Source organism: Pavona decussata, unplaced genomic scaffold (genome assembly GCF_977016875.1).
Source record: "Pavona decussata unplaced genomic scaffold, jaPavDecu1.1 SCAFFOLD_84, whole genome shotgun sequence".
Taxonomy (NCBI): Eukaryota; Metazoa; Cnidaria; class Anthozoa; order Scleractinia; family Agariciidae; genus Pavona; species Pavona decussata.
In genome coordinates this window covers 3,198,281-3,211,478 of record NW_028145502.1, presented here as the reverse complement: position 1 = coordinate 3,211,478, position 13,198 = coordinate 3,198,281, and the positions used below count along the sequence as shown (strand labels likewise).

Here is a 13,198-nt window from a genome sequence, read left to right as displayed (position 1 = left end):
GCTGTTTTCGAGCCAACCAGTCGCTGTCGTGTTAAGTTAGATCAGCCTTGCAGTTATTTCAGTTACCTATAATTATATTAACCTCATTTTGTAAAAACAGGAGCATCTTTTCATTAAAAAGTAAAATCCAATCAATGTAACTCAACATAAAATGGAGGGGGGGGGGGAGGAGGGCTGAGCTTTGGCAACCCCACTTTTGAACCGATGTTCAACTGGGGAGGAGAAGGGGAGGGAGGAATGGGTCCGAGTGCTAATAACTGCTGTCAACAGGAGGATCACACAAACTACTAACCCCCCCTCCCACCCCCCAAGGAAATCATTGTAAGTTTTTAGATAATTACTAACTTAAGTCATAGTTAATTGAGGGACTGGTTATGAAACCTTGCCGTGAAAACAATAGTGCTGCAATTTATGTTGGAAGGGCCGCGGCCGTGCACAATCCTTTGTTTTACAGTCAACCCAGGTAACGCGTGAACGATATTTTTGAAATTTGAACGGAGTTTTGAAATTTACATGTCAGTTTTGAAAATCGCCAACGAGATTTCAGAGTTCCCGTATAAATTTCCCAGCTTATTGACGGTATAAAGCTATGAATTTTTCTTTACATTGCAAAATTGAATATTTCAAGAATAACAATTGTTTCCCAAGTATTTTGAATCTTTTTTTTTTCAGTTAATGCGTCTTTTTCGGAACGATTTCCAGAGAAATGTCCAACATTCCATTCACACGTCGGACATTACAAAGAGAAATTCGAATGTTCATTTCATTCTTGGAAATACTGTTCACGCGTGACCTGTATTGACTGTAATGTTCACAATATCTTAAGAGGAACGTTTCTATTGGTCAGTTGCTCGAACAGTTTTAAAATCTATAGTGGTTTGTGGACGGTCAAGGCCAAAAATGCTAACAAAAACATATAATAAAGAAGTTTGTAAGGCTTCATAACCATTGACTTTTATTAACTATGCTGAAGTCAAAAGCATACCTGCTTTACAGCCGTAGAACTCCACCCGCATACAGATGCGGCGATACCAGCCTCGCGGAGTGATACGGATAAACCTTCCAATGATGGGCGGGTTAATAACGTTTGAAACTTTGCTATGTTGGTCTCGGTTGGCTTGGAAATACTTCAAAATCAATAAAACAATGGCTTAAAAGCGAGAAAGTGCGTTATCTAGGAAAGATACTGAAGATCTTATATACTATGCACGCTGTGTTATCTGTGTATAGGAGTCACTACTACATACTGTTTTGTATTGTAACTCTGAAGTGCTCCTCCCTTACCATATCGTTACTCTTGTATCTGTACAAGCTCCAGTGAATTCCATCCAGACTTGACCTCAGTTGGTATCTCGTCACCCATTGGCCGTAATCCTGCCGTCCTTGCGTATCTATTTTCGTGATTTTCATTGGCTGGCCAAAGTCCACTTTGAACCACTGATTATGATTGTTGTGTCTTGCGCACCACGCTCCAATGTATCGACCACGCTTGCCTCGCCCCAGTCTTCCGAGGCTGGGGGCGTGATATTTGTTGACGTTTGAAGAAGCCGTGATTTGAGCGTTCTTGATAGCTCCACTGCGCATGCCCAAGGCACGGTTACAGATTGCAGCTGTAGAGAAGTTTGTGGATTAAATAAGTACAAATGAGAAACAGAATCAAAGTGTCAGTGAAAAAGCGAAAAATGAAGGGCGAAAAACGGATACGACGGTACTTCGAATGTACAGTTAACCTCTGGAAAGTGCTAAGTAGGTAGGTAGGTTGCCTTTATTTATACACGCTGTATATGAAAGCTGAAAGCTTGTGGGGTCGTGTACAATACATTACTACTAAATTAAATACGAGTAGAACTAAATATTAAATACAACAAAATGCAGTGTAAAAGCATATTAAAATGCTATCAGTGCGACGTGAAACAGATTAGCTTACATAAAATATATATATAAAATCTTCAAGTTCAAAGCTAGAGGTCGAATTTAACGGCCTTAAAAAATTCCGAAGTTTTGAGCTTTTTTGCAAGATTATAATATCTTGTATCAACAAGATCAGTGTATTTGGAAGTCACCATGTTTCAAAGCAAGGAGCTTCTGTATGCGACAGAGTCCTTCAAGTAATAACGACAGTCAATAGGTCATGAAAGAAACTCGTGACCCACATAATACTGATTGTGAAGAATACAACAAAACCAACACAATCTCAGATAAGATTAGAGGACATATTAGAGAGCTTTAGCAACGACGACGCCAATGGCAGCCACAACGTCACTATTAAAATAAATTCGCGTTTTTCAAACTTCGTTGCGATTATCCCAACTTGCGTTAAATGTCAAATGTAGGTGAAATTTCCTGGAGTTGAATTCTTGGAGGCCGTACCCAAGTTTAGAAAGAGAAAGAAAAATTCGTTGTCGTGTGTTAACGTCCTCCATAAAACGTCCCATCAGGAAATTTCACGTCCTAGTCGTGCAGAGACGACAAAGAAATGTGCCAAAAAGTGTAATGCACGTACGGAGTTGTCGTTTTGGTTATTAAGCCTGTTGCTTCTTTTGACGTTCTCGCGAGTTGCCTTTGCCCTTCGTCGTTGCTAAAGCTCCCTATTTTGCGAATTGGATCACTAAAAGGTACGCGATTTAAAATGCAATAAGGTATCATGACGATTAAAAAGAAAATTGAAAACTCGACAATAAAAGAAACTAATGAGATACATCTGACAAGTGCCTCGTTAGCGCAGTAGGCAGCGCGTCAGTCTCATAATCCAACGCAGAAATCTGAAGGTCGTGAGTTCGATCCTCACACGGGGCATTTATTTTATATTACGCAACAAATTTCCTTTTTCTCCAAGATAGGAGTCACAAAATTTTAGCCTTCATTTTCAGTTGACCTGCAAATCTGAGTCTGATGTTCCAGAAAAGAAGATTCAGTTTAAGGACATTCAGGATTCGGCATTCGATTTCCCATTGAAACATTGCATCCCTCACATCTTTAGGGACAAAACACGCAGAGAGGATTTCTCGATTCCCTGTTTCTAAATTACCTTATTACACAGAATTTTCACCTCATCAAGTCGTTTTCTTTTGTTTCTGTCTTTCGTTGCTTTCCGAAATGACAAAAATTGAACAGCGTGAAAAGTTAATTTTTGGTCTTTATGTGAAAAAGATTAAAAAATTGAACATTCAAAATTCTCCAATTTCGCGAAAAGTTAATATCGCGAAATCATATCGCCGTGCAAAATCATGAAATAAAGCTGTTGCAAATATTTCCCGTAATGAAGAACTTATTATACCTGAGCATCCAAAGAGTTCAATTCTCATTGAGATCCAGCTGTACCATGTCTTGGGGTGAACTCTGACAAATACGGCGGCTATTCGCTTTTTGAAGCGGTGATAAACAACTGAGTGGCGGTCTGTGTTGGCTGTAAACAACTACAAAGGTGGAAAAAAAAACACAATTGTTAAGTAATAATAAAGAAATTACTGTCTCATTGCAAATAGTTTTTCGGAATGAAATATTTCATTGTACTTCTCCAGTCTTTTTGATCTTGTTAATCGGTCACGTGATTATCCAATGCGCGACCATTCTAAAGCGTCGTATACCGGTGGTAGGTCCAGTGGGCCGTTTCTCGAAATTTAAAGACCCGGAGACTTATCGGGCCCGATAAGTATATTTTTGAATGTTTTCTCGCCGATTACACAGTGATTACAGACATGGTACTTGGCCAATGTTTTCATAGAACTATAAGATCCAAAGCTAAGAAAAATTGACTTCTGTTAAGAAACATTCATCACCAAAGACACTTCTCGGGCCCGAAAAGTTACCGGGACTTTCGAGAAACGGACCCGAGGCTCCCGTCCCTGTTGAAGACGTTGAGATAACGTAGAAATATTTCGTTCCGAAAAACTATTTGCTCTGAGTCAGTAATTATTGTTATCAATATTATGGGGCACACTTAAAGCTTTTAAAAACTTTATGGAATAGTGTTTTTAAAGTCAGTAGTTTTTAGATCATTTTATTCTGTACACTAGTTACTGGCATGTTTCTAATTTTTAGTAATTTTTTATTCAAATTGTATATCGTAATATTATTGTATATTGTAGTGATATTCTTAATTTTTTATATTTTATTTTAATTTTACCTTGTATTGTTAGGAGGGCCACTTGCTTGTTAGTGTTTTTTTTATAAACGCTATTCTGTACTCATACTGATACTCATACTTACTTATACTTCGTTTGCCTTACCTTAACTCTTCCTTTGTCTTTGTACTGAGTGAAGTCCATTCCATTCATTCCATAGGACAGAGTAAAGCTCTTCACCCACTGGCTGGAGTCCTGTCTGCCTTGCGTACCAATGCCCCGGATGCGGTAAATTTCCATCATATTCACCTGGAGCCACTGTTTACTGTTACGATGACGCACGCTCCAGGACCAGCGATGGTTCAACCTTCCATGCCAGGGGGCCAAGTAATGGTTGTAGTAAGAAGAGGCGGAGAATTGGCCATTGGTGATCCTCTTGTCTTCCAGACCCAGTGGCACATTACATGGATCTGTTCACATGAAAGAAAAAAATGGAAAGAAGAGACGGGAGATCAGGTTTCAACAGAGTGCTTACCTTGATGAGGACAAGGACAAAACATTTCGTACCTTCAAAATATTAGCCAAAAATGTATATGTCCGTTGTTTGTAATCAACCTCTATTTTCTACAAAATTAAGGGAGCTACCAAAGCGAATTTTAAAATTTTAGCGTAACTTCAGTGATAAACAACATCTACACTGAGTTGACAGCAACAAAGTAGTTTGAGTGGATGGCTAACTACAGTGTAATGTTTCACGAAGATTGACGTGTTAAGTAAAAAGCTACTGTTCCGATCGAATTCTTAACAATCACAGTAAGGGCTCACACACTCCCCCAGTAAAATACTTAGTCCTCAAATTGGTCGAGAAAAAAAACTACATTTGCTAGTTGAAAACTTAGATAGGATCTAAAGGTTGCAAACTAACGAATAATCAACGAATCTCACAAGTGCCTCGTTAGCGCAGTAGGCAGCGCGTCAGTCTCATAATCCAAAGTAGAAATCTGAAGGTCGATAGTTCGATCCTCACACGGGGCACATCCTTTTGCTTCTAAAACAAAATTCTTACACTTCTCGTCTTACAGTAGGAGTCGCAAATTTTTGTCCTTGATTTCGGCTGGATGTGTGCTATCATTTATCAGTTTATCGCAGACTGATTTTGTAACAAAAATAGACAAAGAAAGAAAGAAAAAGAAAGAAACATTTTATGTAACTTAATTACTTAATTACCGCGCACAAACTGTTACAAAAACAGCTTAAGCTATAGTGGCGCCATTCTCTGGAACAGTCTTCCTTGTAACTTAAGGGAAGCAGAGTCCCTTGGGCAATTTAAACGATTACTCAAAGAACTGTAAGGCACGGCATTCGTGGAAAGCAGCTTTTTTAGTTAAATATTTTTATTATATTAGTATTGAGCATTTTTAAAGCTCACGAATTTTGTACCGTAGATAAATAAAGATTATCATATCTAAAGGAAATTCCGTACTTTACGTATCGTAAACATGTCACTCCTCTACTTTCAATCAATTAATAAATGGTTAAGAGAATTTTTCTTAAGAGAATGGTTCAGCCCCATTGCTAGTTACGATTATGCTGTTAAAACATACTGAGTTAGAGGTAACTGTTTTCCGACAGTCTTTGCTGCGTTTGCCGATAAGATCAATAGACCATATTCGCTCTGCAAGCCAATTGCCCATTACAAATCACGTGACATTCTAAGGAGAATCAATCCTTTGTCTTTTTGGAAGTAAAGAATGCATGCCAGCGTGAATATGACCAGTTCTAAAAGAGACTACTCCCTAGAGTACCATCACACGATCTGTAATGGGGCAACAAAACAACGGAAGCGAAAGAGGTCTATTCTGGCTGCTGCTCTAAGAATGTTTTGCAACTTTCTGTTATTATACAATACCTTCTGGGCAACCATAGAACTCTGCCCTCAGGGCAATGTATCTATACCAGCCCCAGGGACGCAGCCGTATGTAACGACCTCTGATTGGTGGAAAGAGACGATATTGCACAACGTTGTTTTGGTCCCGATTTCCGGTGAAGTACTGTTGAAAATGAAATGAATAGTTGAAGGTTTAGGAAATGAAAGACATAACACCCTATTTAAACTTAAAATCAAACAAATGCTCGTTAATGTAGAGAATCATTAAAAAAATTTTCAAATTTTACAGTAGACCTGCAACTTTCCAAAGTTCTAATTTCACTGGACCATCATAATCTTCAGCTGCATTTTTTGAGGCAAGGAACATTGTTCTGTTCTTCGCTCTTTTGTCCTCTCGACCAACCATGTAAGACGTTGCAAACGGTGCAGGCCTCCGCAAATTTTCTCCCATTTTAACATTGTCGCAAACGTAAGTGAACACAAACGTAATAAGTTGCAACATTTCAAGACAAAAAACAAACAAAACAAGTAACATAGAAAATATACTCAGTGGTGCCTCGTTAGCGCAGTAGGCAGCGCGTCAGTCTCATAATCCAACGTAGAAATCTGAAGGTCGTGAGTTCGATCTTCACACGGGGCACACAGTTTTTATTTTTATTTTTTCCCTTTTTTTCCTCCCTTTTTCAGTCCACGTTTTTTAAAACAGTAGTGTAGCAGCTCTCGAAACTTGTAATTGTTTTAATTGTGTAGCAGCATAAGGGTTGGGGGTATTCTTCTGTTGTTTGATCTATTCACAGTTTTCTAGAAGTGTTGCAAGCCAATCACGCGAGACCATTGCAAGCAAAGGGGGAAAAACTGCAATAGGTGAAAACAACAGTCACACAGTTCTTACCTTTCTGTTACTGTTCTCCTTGTACTCAGCGAAGCTCACGCCATCCTGACTGTACGTGACAAAATATTGCGTGACCCACTGAGCAGCATCCTGGCGTCCCATAGTGGCGATCTTTATAACGCGCATGGCACGCTTAAAGTCCACCTGATACCACTGGTATCGGTCGTTGCGTCGGGCGACCCACGCGCCCATCCGGGACCCTGTGCGGCGGAAGTTCAGTCGGCCATTCCGCGGACCGTGATTGGCATCCCAGCTTGAGGAAGCTGAAAGCTGTGTTTGTCGTATGCGGCCATTTTGCATTCCTAATGGCTTGTTGCATCTTGGACCTAAAAAAGGATAAGGTCAAACACTGAGACGTTTCTAAAATAACTAGGACATTGACTCAACGATTCCATCCTAAAAGTGGAAGAAAGTTTTTAACCTTAAATTGAGAGTTTTCAAATCGTTTCGTTAATTGGCTGATGTTTGTTGATCTGTTGCGTTCAATTCAATCATTTTTTCACGGATCGTGAAGGTATGAAGTCAAACATTGTTGTGTGACTTCTTGTTCATTTTTTCAGTCTCAGTTGAAGACTTTTTGAAAGCTCAATTCAAAACTCAAAATCGGTTTTCTCGCAAGGTTAAACATTACTCGGCTTGAAGGGAAATAAATTAAATTTTAACAAATCGAGGTAAAGCGAATGTGAAAAAACACAAACTTTGACAGGTTTCATTATTGGGCGGATTAAGGGGCTGTTTACATGGAGGGAGGAAGATCCTAGAAGGAAGATCACCCCCGCGTCATATGTTTTCTATGTTCAGTTTACATGCAATAAGTATTTGGCCCTAGCGCTAGGATCTTTGTAGCTTGGATTTTCCTCGCTGGGTGATAGGAAGATCCTAGCACCATATAAACCACCTTAGCTCGGAAGGTCCTACTACTAAGGACAAGTAAAACAAACATGGTGTCTAAAGGCCGACAATTTCGTCTTGCTTTCCTTCTCCACGTGGTAACCACACCGACCAAAATTTCTGCATGTAAAGCAAACGAAACGTTGATCCGCCTTCTAGGATCTTCCTAGTACTAGTATCTTCCTCCCTCCATGTAAACAGACCCTACTTTATTTAACGTACCTGTTATGCATCCATAGAATTCCACTCTCATGGATATCCAGCTTCGCCAAGAGACGGGGTAAAGCCTGAAGTATCGCCCTGATATTGGCCTCAACAAGCGATTACACACAACCATATAACGGTCATAATTACCCGCAAATATCTGAAGGAAACAGAGAATAAGGGATAAGCAAACATTTTTCGTAAAACAGCACGATTTCAAAAGAAACAATAAATTTTTGTCTCTTTTCCTGGGATAAAAGGCAATCAGGGCTAAAAAGAGGGCCCAAAGAGGATAAGTAAGTAAGTAAGTAAGTAGGGCTAATCTTTCTATTCACTAGCTCTTCAGTTAAAAATATATAACTTACACAACTTTGAAAATGGTGACATGGAGTCATCGAAACGTCAGTCAACATTATTTCGCTTGTTTTTATTATAAAATATTAAGTAATAATTAATTGGGAAGTTCAGTGGCTTCCGCAGAGTGGCTTTTTCATCCACTTTTTCCTGCTCGAATTGGAAATGGAGAATGTTGGTTTTTGTTGAGGGAGGAAAACCGGAGTACCCGGAGAAAAACCCTCGGAGCAGGGACGAGAACCAACAACAAACTCAACCCACATATGACGTCAACACAGGGAATCGAACCCAGGCCACATTAGTGGGAGACAAGTGCTCTCATCACTGCGCCATCCCTGCACCCCAAAATTTTGAACATGCTTCTGGGTCTACTGAAAAACTAGTTAAGTTAGATCACCTTTGTAGCACGTCCTTCTCTGTATGGTGTAAAATGTTGACCATCTTTGCTGTACATTACATAATAACTGGTCACCCACTGATCAGAATTTTGACGGCCCTGCGTGCAAACTTGCGTGATACGCGTACGTCCTCCAAAGTCGAATTGAATCCACGTGTTTCTGACGCTACGCCGCGCGCACCACGCCCCTCCGTACCGTCCCACGCGCCGCTGATGCAACCGAGCGTTTCGCGGCGCGCAGTAATAGTTGTAGAAGGATGAAGCGGTAATGAGTTGATCAGGAAAACGGCGGTCTTCGATGCCAAGCGGAACGTCGCAACCGCCTGAAGTAAAGCAAAAGAATAGTGTCACTTTTTTTTGGAGCCAATTGACACGAAAGATTTTGCATGGTTGCAATTGTTGCATTAAACGTTGTCAAGCCATGTTAAATTACGAACGAGTTCCGTGCGAAGTCAATTTAAAAACTTGCTTATGACACTGTATGCAACGTATAAAAAACGTCGAACGATTTTCAATCGTTTTTAAACATCCTTCATGCAGTATGAAAAAATATGAATACATTCTAACAATGATGAAATAAATCATGAAAGAACCCAACTGGAGAAGCTTTTTCATCACGGTAAGAGTTGTTTAACTTTGAATCGAAGTATATAATGTAGTTCTTTATTGCTTCGCTTATATAACCATAGTTCCTTTCTTACTTTATCTATATATTTTTACTATTATTTCTATGCAAGGCCGCCTCTATTGATATCAGTTTCTATTTTGTAAATCATGCAATAGACACCGTATACAGTTGTTTCGACAAAGGTTGTCCAAAACAAGCGAAAAAGCGTACGCGACAATGCGGAAAGGTAGTCTGGGAAATACCCAATAAATTTCAATAAAAGCTCAGAATCCATATTGCCCGCTATTGTACGGCCCACGCATTATGGATTCTGAGCTTTTATTGAAATTTATTGGGTATTCCCCAGACTACATTACGGCATTATCGCGTACGCTTTTACCCTTTTTTGGATAACCTTTGTCGAAACGGTTGTATAATAAAGGTATCTATCTATTTTCAGATCTTTTGCGGAATCGTCAGCTTCTTAGGATTCCAGTTTCTAACTTGTAATCAATCTCGTACCCAGGGTCTTCAGGCTTTTTGGTCAGCGGGGCAACGCCGGGAAGACTCTGGGGACATCGAATTTTATCACCGCAGGATTTCTGCGGTAAAACAATGGAAACCGTTGCGGAACAGCCAATCAAAAAAATTGAATTTTTTCGATGTCCCCAGAGTCTTCCCGGCGTTGCCCCGCTGACCAAAAAGCCTGAAGACTCTGGGTACGAGATTGACTTGTAATCATACAAGCAAAGAGACACCGTATTGAAATAAAGGTATCTAGTATCTATCTTCCGATCTTTGCAGAATCGTCAGCTTCAATCCCTTCCAACACATATTTCGAGGTGACCTCTTTTAAACATAAGCCCTATGGTTTCTTGAGGTCTCCTCGCCTCGCCATATCTTAAGGCTGGTTTCCATATGATCGCGGATCGCAGATCGCAGATCGCAGATCGCAATAAGGTCTGCGATCGTCTGCGATCATGATAGCAGACGATCGCAGAAGATAGAACCATGTTCTATCTCCTGCGATCGTCTGCGATCAATTGCGATTGTTTGCGATCTGCGATCTGCGATCCGCGATCATATGGAATCCAGGCTTTAGATAAAACATGATTCTATCTTCTGCGATCGTCTGCGATCACGATCGCAGGATCGCAGACGATCGCAGACCTTATTGCGATCTGCGATCATATGGAAACCAGCCTTTAAATGTTACTTTAGTGTAGACTATTGTGTTTTCTTTATGGCAAATAAAGTAGAGCGGTTTTCACTTGAGTGTCGTAAAACCAAAACCAAAGGAATTATTCCGGCTAATCACAACAGATGAAAAAAGCGCAATGAACCAATCAGAATTCGAAGCAAATACATGTAGCCGGCGCCAAGCGCGGGAAAACACGTCCGAGCAACGCACGATTGGTTTTTGTTTTGATTCTCATTGGTTGAGAAAGTGGCGCGAGTTTTGCCAAAGAGCGTGGTAAAGCAAACGCGAATTACTTTCGACATTGAAAACCGCTCTAAAAAAATATAAATAAGTAAATGATGATGATGATGATGATGATGATGATGATGATGATAATGATAATAACAATAATAAAATCCCCCTTAGTCGCTACTGTATATTATGAATAAGCTTACTCCATGGGCATCCGTACAGCTCCAGCCTCATTGAAATGTGTGAGCGCCATCCTCGGATTTGCAAACGAACAAAGCGTCCATATATGGGATATGGGAGAGGGTTATTCTTGACAGAGTACCGGTCCACGTTAGCTGAGAATGTCTACAAAAAGGCGGGAAATAAAAACAGATTTGAAAGTTTTTGTTTCACGGAGACTGATTTTTGAAGGGAATAAGAGTTGTAATCATTCATCACCTGGAAAATTTCATCACTTTTGCTAACTGTTAATAGGCCATTTCCGAGTTGCTGTGAACCTCATTATGAAAGCGAGGCTAAGTGCAAAAGCTTTTCACATGAAAATTAGTTTTGTTTGCATATGAATGAAAACTTGTTTTCATAATAAAAACTTTGCACTTAGCCTCGCTTTGATAATGAGGTTCACAGCAACTCGGAAATGGCCTATTGGACAAAAAAGTTTTCTTTCATGAGTGAAATTTTTGTCCGCATTTTGAGTCGATGGTTTAGATCAAAATGTGATTTACATTTCGAAAAAAATTTCACCAATGAAATGACACAGACAGACGGGCCAATGAGATGAAAAGAGAAGCCCTGCAAAAAAAAACTGAGGGATAATTTAAGTCACTGCTGTCGTTCTATTTGTTTTCTTTTGTTTTCTTTGCTACGTAACTGGGAACTTGGTACATGGTGCACCGCCAAACAAAAAAAAGATACAGTCAACTCCCTTTATCGCGGCGACCTCGGACTGCGAGTTAGTGTCCTTAATAGCGAGAGTCTGTAATAGCGGGAATTTGTTTAGCTGCTGTCCGTATTATCGGGGTGTCCGTAATAGCGAAGTGTCCGCAAGGCGAGAGTTGACTGTAAAAGCTATTTCCCGGGTTCTTTTAAAGGAAGACGCCTTTGCACAGTTTTTGACTATGTAGGAAAAGCAGATCTTAGTATGGGCTACTGGAATCCAGAAAGAGATAATTCAGCAACAATTATTCTAAAAAGCAGTAAAATACAAAGCAATGTATGGCGTTTTTCTTCCAAATTGAAGCTTAACTATCTCTGAAAAATGCATGGTTACCCCCAATTTTCTCTTTGGATACCAAGAGCACTTACTAAGATCTGCTTTCTCCGCATAGTTTAAAACCGCGCAAAAATATCCCTATATTAGTAAGCACCACCCATAGGAAACCCGAGTATCTTGAGATGCACAGAACGTATGCGCAGTAACAAAAGTAGGCACACTCCTTAACAACACCCCTTTGCAGTCACTTACCTTCACGACATCCCACCAGTCCTTAACCTTAGCAAACTTGACTCCATCTGAACTGTACAACACATAAAACGCCGTCACCCATTGGTTAGCTTCCTCTCTTCCTTGTGTTGCCACACCAGTGACCTTCATTGCTTTCCCAAGATCCACCTGGAGCCACTGATTGTAGTTGTTGTGGCGCGCACTCCAGGCCCCCATTAGCCTGCCGCGGCGCAGGCGCTTAAGTCTGCCCAGATATGAGGCATGATTTTTGTCATGCTGTGATGAGGCTTTGATGGCGGCATTTTTGATTCGGCCACTTTGCATCCCCAAGGCTCCGTCGCATATTCGCTCTGAAACGAAACGAAAACTTTACTCCGTAGAACTGCAGTGCGGGTAGACGGTGCTAGACACTAGCACTACGCCTTGAAACTTGCACGCGTCTTTCTACAGCGTAAGAGCAAAACTGTCCTAATACTATCCAAAATCATTGCCACGAAAACGAGAAAATATCGTTCAAAGGAATGGCTAGAAGCCAAAGGAACCTCCTCAGTTGCTAGACGGAAGGGTCTTGAGTGAGATACAGCGTATTTCTCGATAAAGAAGAAATAATAACTAAGTATTAAACCATGTTAGATTAAGTGAAACCTCGACAATCGACATTCGTCATATTGCTGTGTGAGCAGTTCCAACATCTGTTGTTCCGCACCGCACCAATTTAGGAGCTTAAGCAACGACCAAGACGTCAAAAAAGCGAAAGGCTTAATAACCAAAACAACAACTCACAACTCTGCACGTGAATTACACTTTTTGGTACATTTCTTTACCGTCACTGCACGACTATGACGTGAAATTTCCTGATGGGACGTTTTATGGAGGACGTAACATACGGCGACGAATTTTTCTTTCTCTTTCTAAACTTGCGTGCGATCTCCAAGAATCCAACTCTAGGAAATTTCACCTACATTTGACATTTAAAGCGAGTTGGAATAATCGCGACGACGTTTGAAAAACTTTTTCTTTGCCGT

General features: G+C 40.3%; 1 protein-coding gene and 2 non-coding genes across 4 annotated transcripts in view; 2 read left to right on the top strand and 1 right to left on the bottom strand.

Moving 5' to 3' along the window:
• LOC146475456 (uncharacterized) overlaps positions 1–13,198 on the bottom strand; it is a 186,597-nt gene that overhangs the window by 90,069 nt on the left and 83,330 nt on the right. For both annotated transcript variants that reach the window (XM_085115884.1, XM_085115885.1), the window contains 10 exons: positions 12,195–12,523; positions 10,933–11,074; positions 8,691–9,013; positions 7,958–8,099; positions 6,845–7,170; positions 5,974–6,115; positions 4,230–4,534; positions 3,278–3,416; positions 1,285–1,610; positions 986–1,127 (listed from right to left, as the gene is read on the bottom strand). In XM_085115884.1, coding sequence (XP_084972010.1) covers positions 986–1,127; positions 1,285–1,610; positions 3,278–3,416; positions 4,230–4,534; positions 5,974–6,115; positions 6,845–7,170; positions 7,958–8,099; positions 8,691–9,013; positions 10,933–11,074; positions 12,195–12,523 — 2,316 coding nt within the window. The remainder of the gene's footprint in view (positions 1–985; positions 1,128–1,284; positions 1,611–3,277; positions 3,417–4,229; positions 4,535–5,973; positions 6,116–6,844; positions 7,171–7,957; positions 8,100–8,690; positions 9,014–10,932; positions 11,075–12,194; positions 12,524–13,198) is intronic.
• On the top strand, positions 2,711–2,796 carry Trnam-cau (transfer RNA methionine (anticodon CAU)). Its single transcript is given in 2 exon segments — positions 2,711–2,747; positions 2,761–2,796. It is a non-coding gene; the product is annotated as a tRNA-Met (tRNA).
• Trnam-cau (transfer RNA methionine (anticodon CAU)) lies at positions 6,507–6,592 on the top strand. The gene is given in 2 exon segments: positions 6,507–6,543; positions 6,557–6,592. It is a non-coding gene; the product is annotated as a tRNA-Met (tRNA).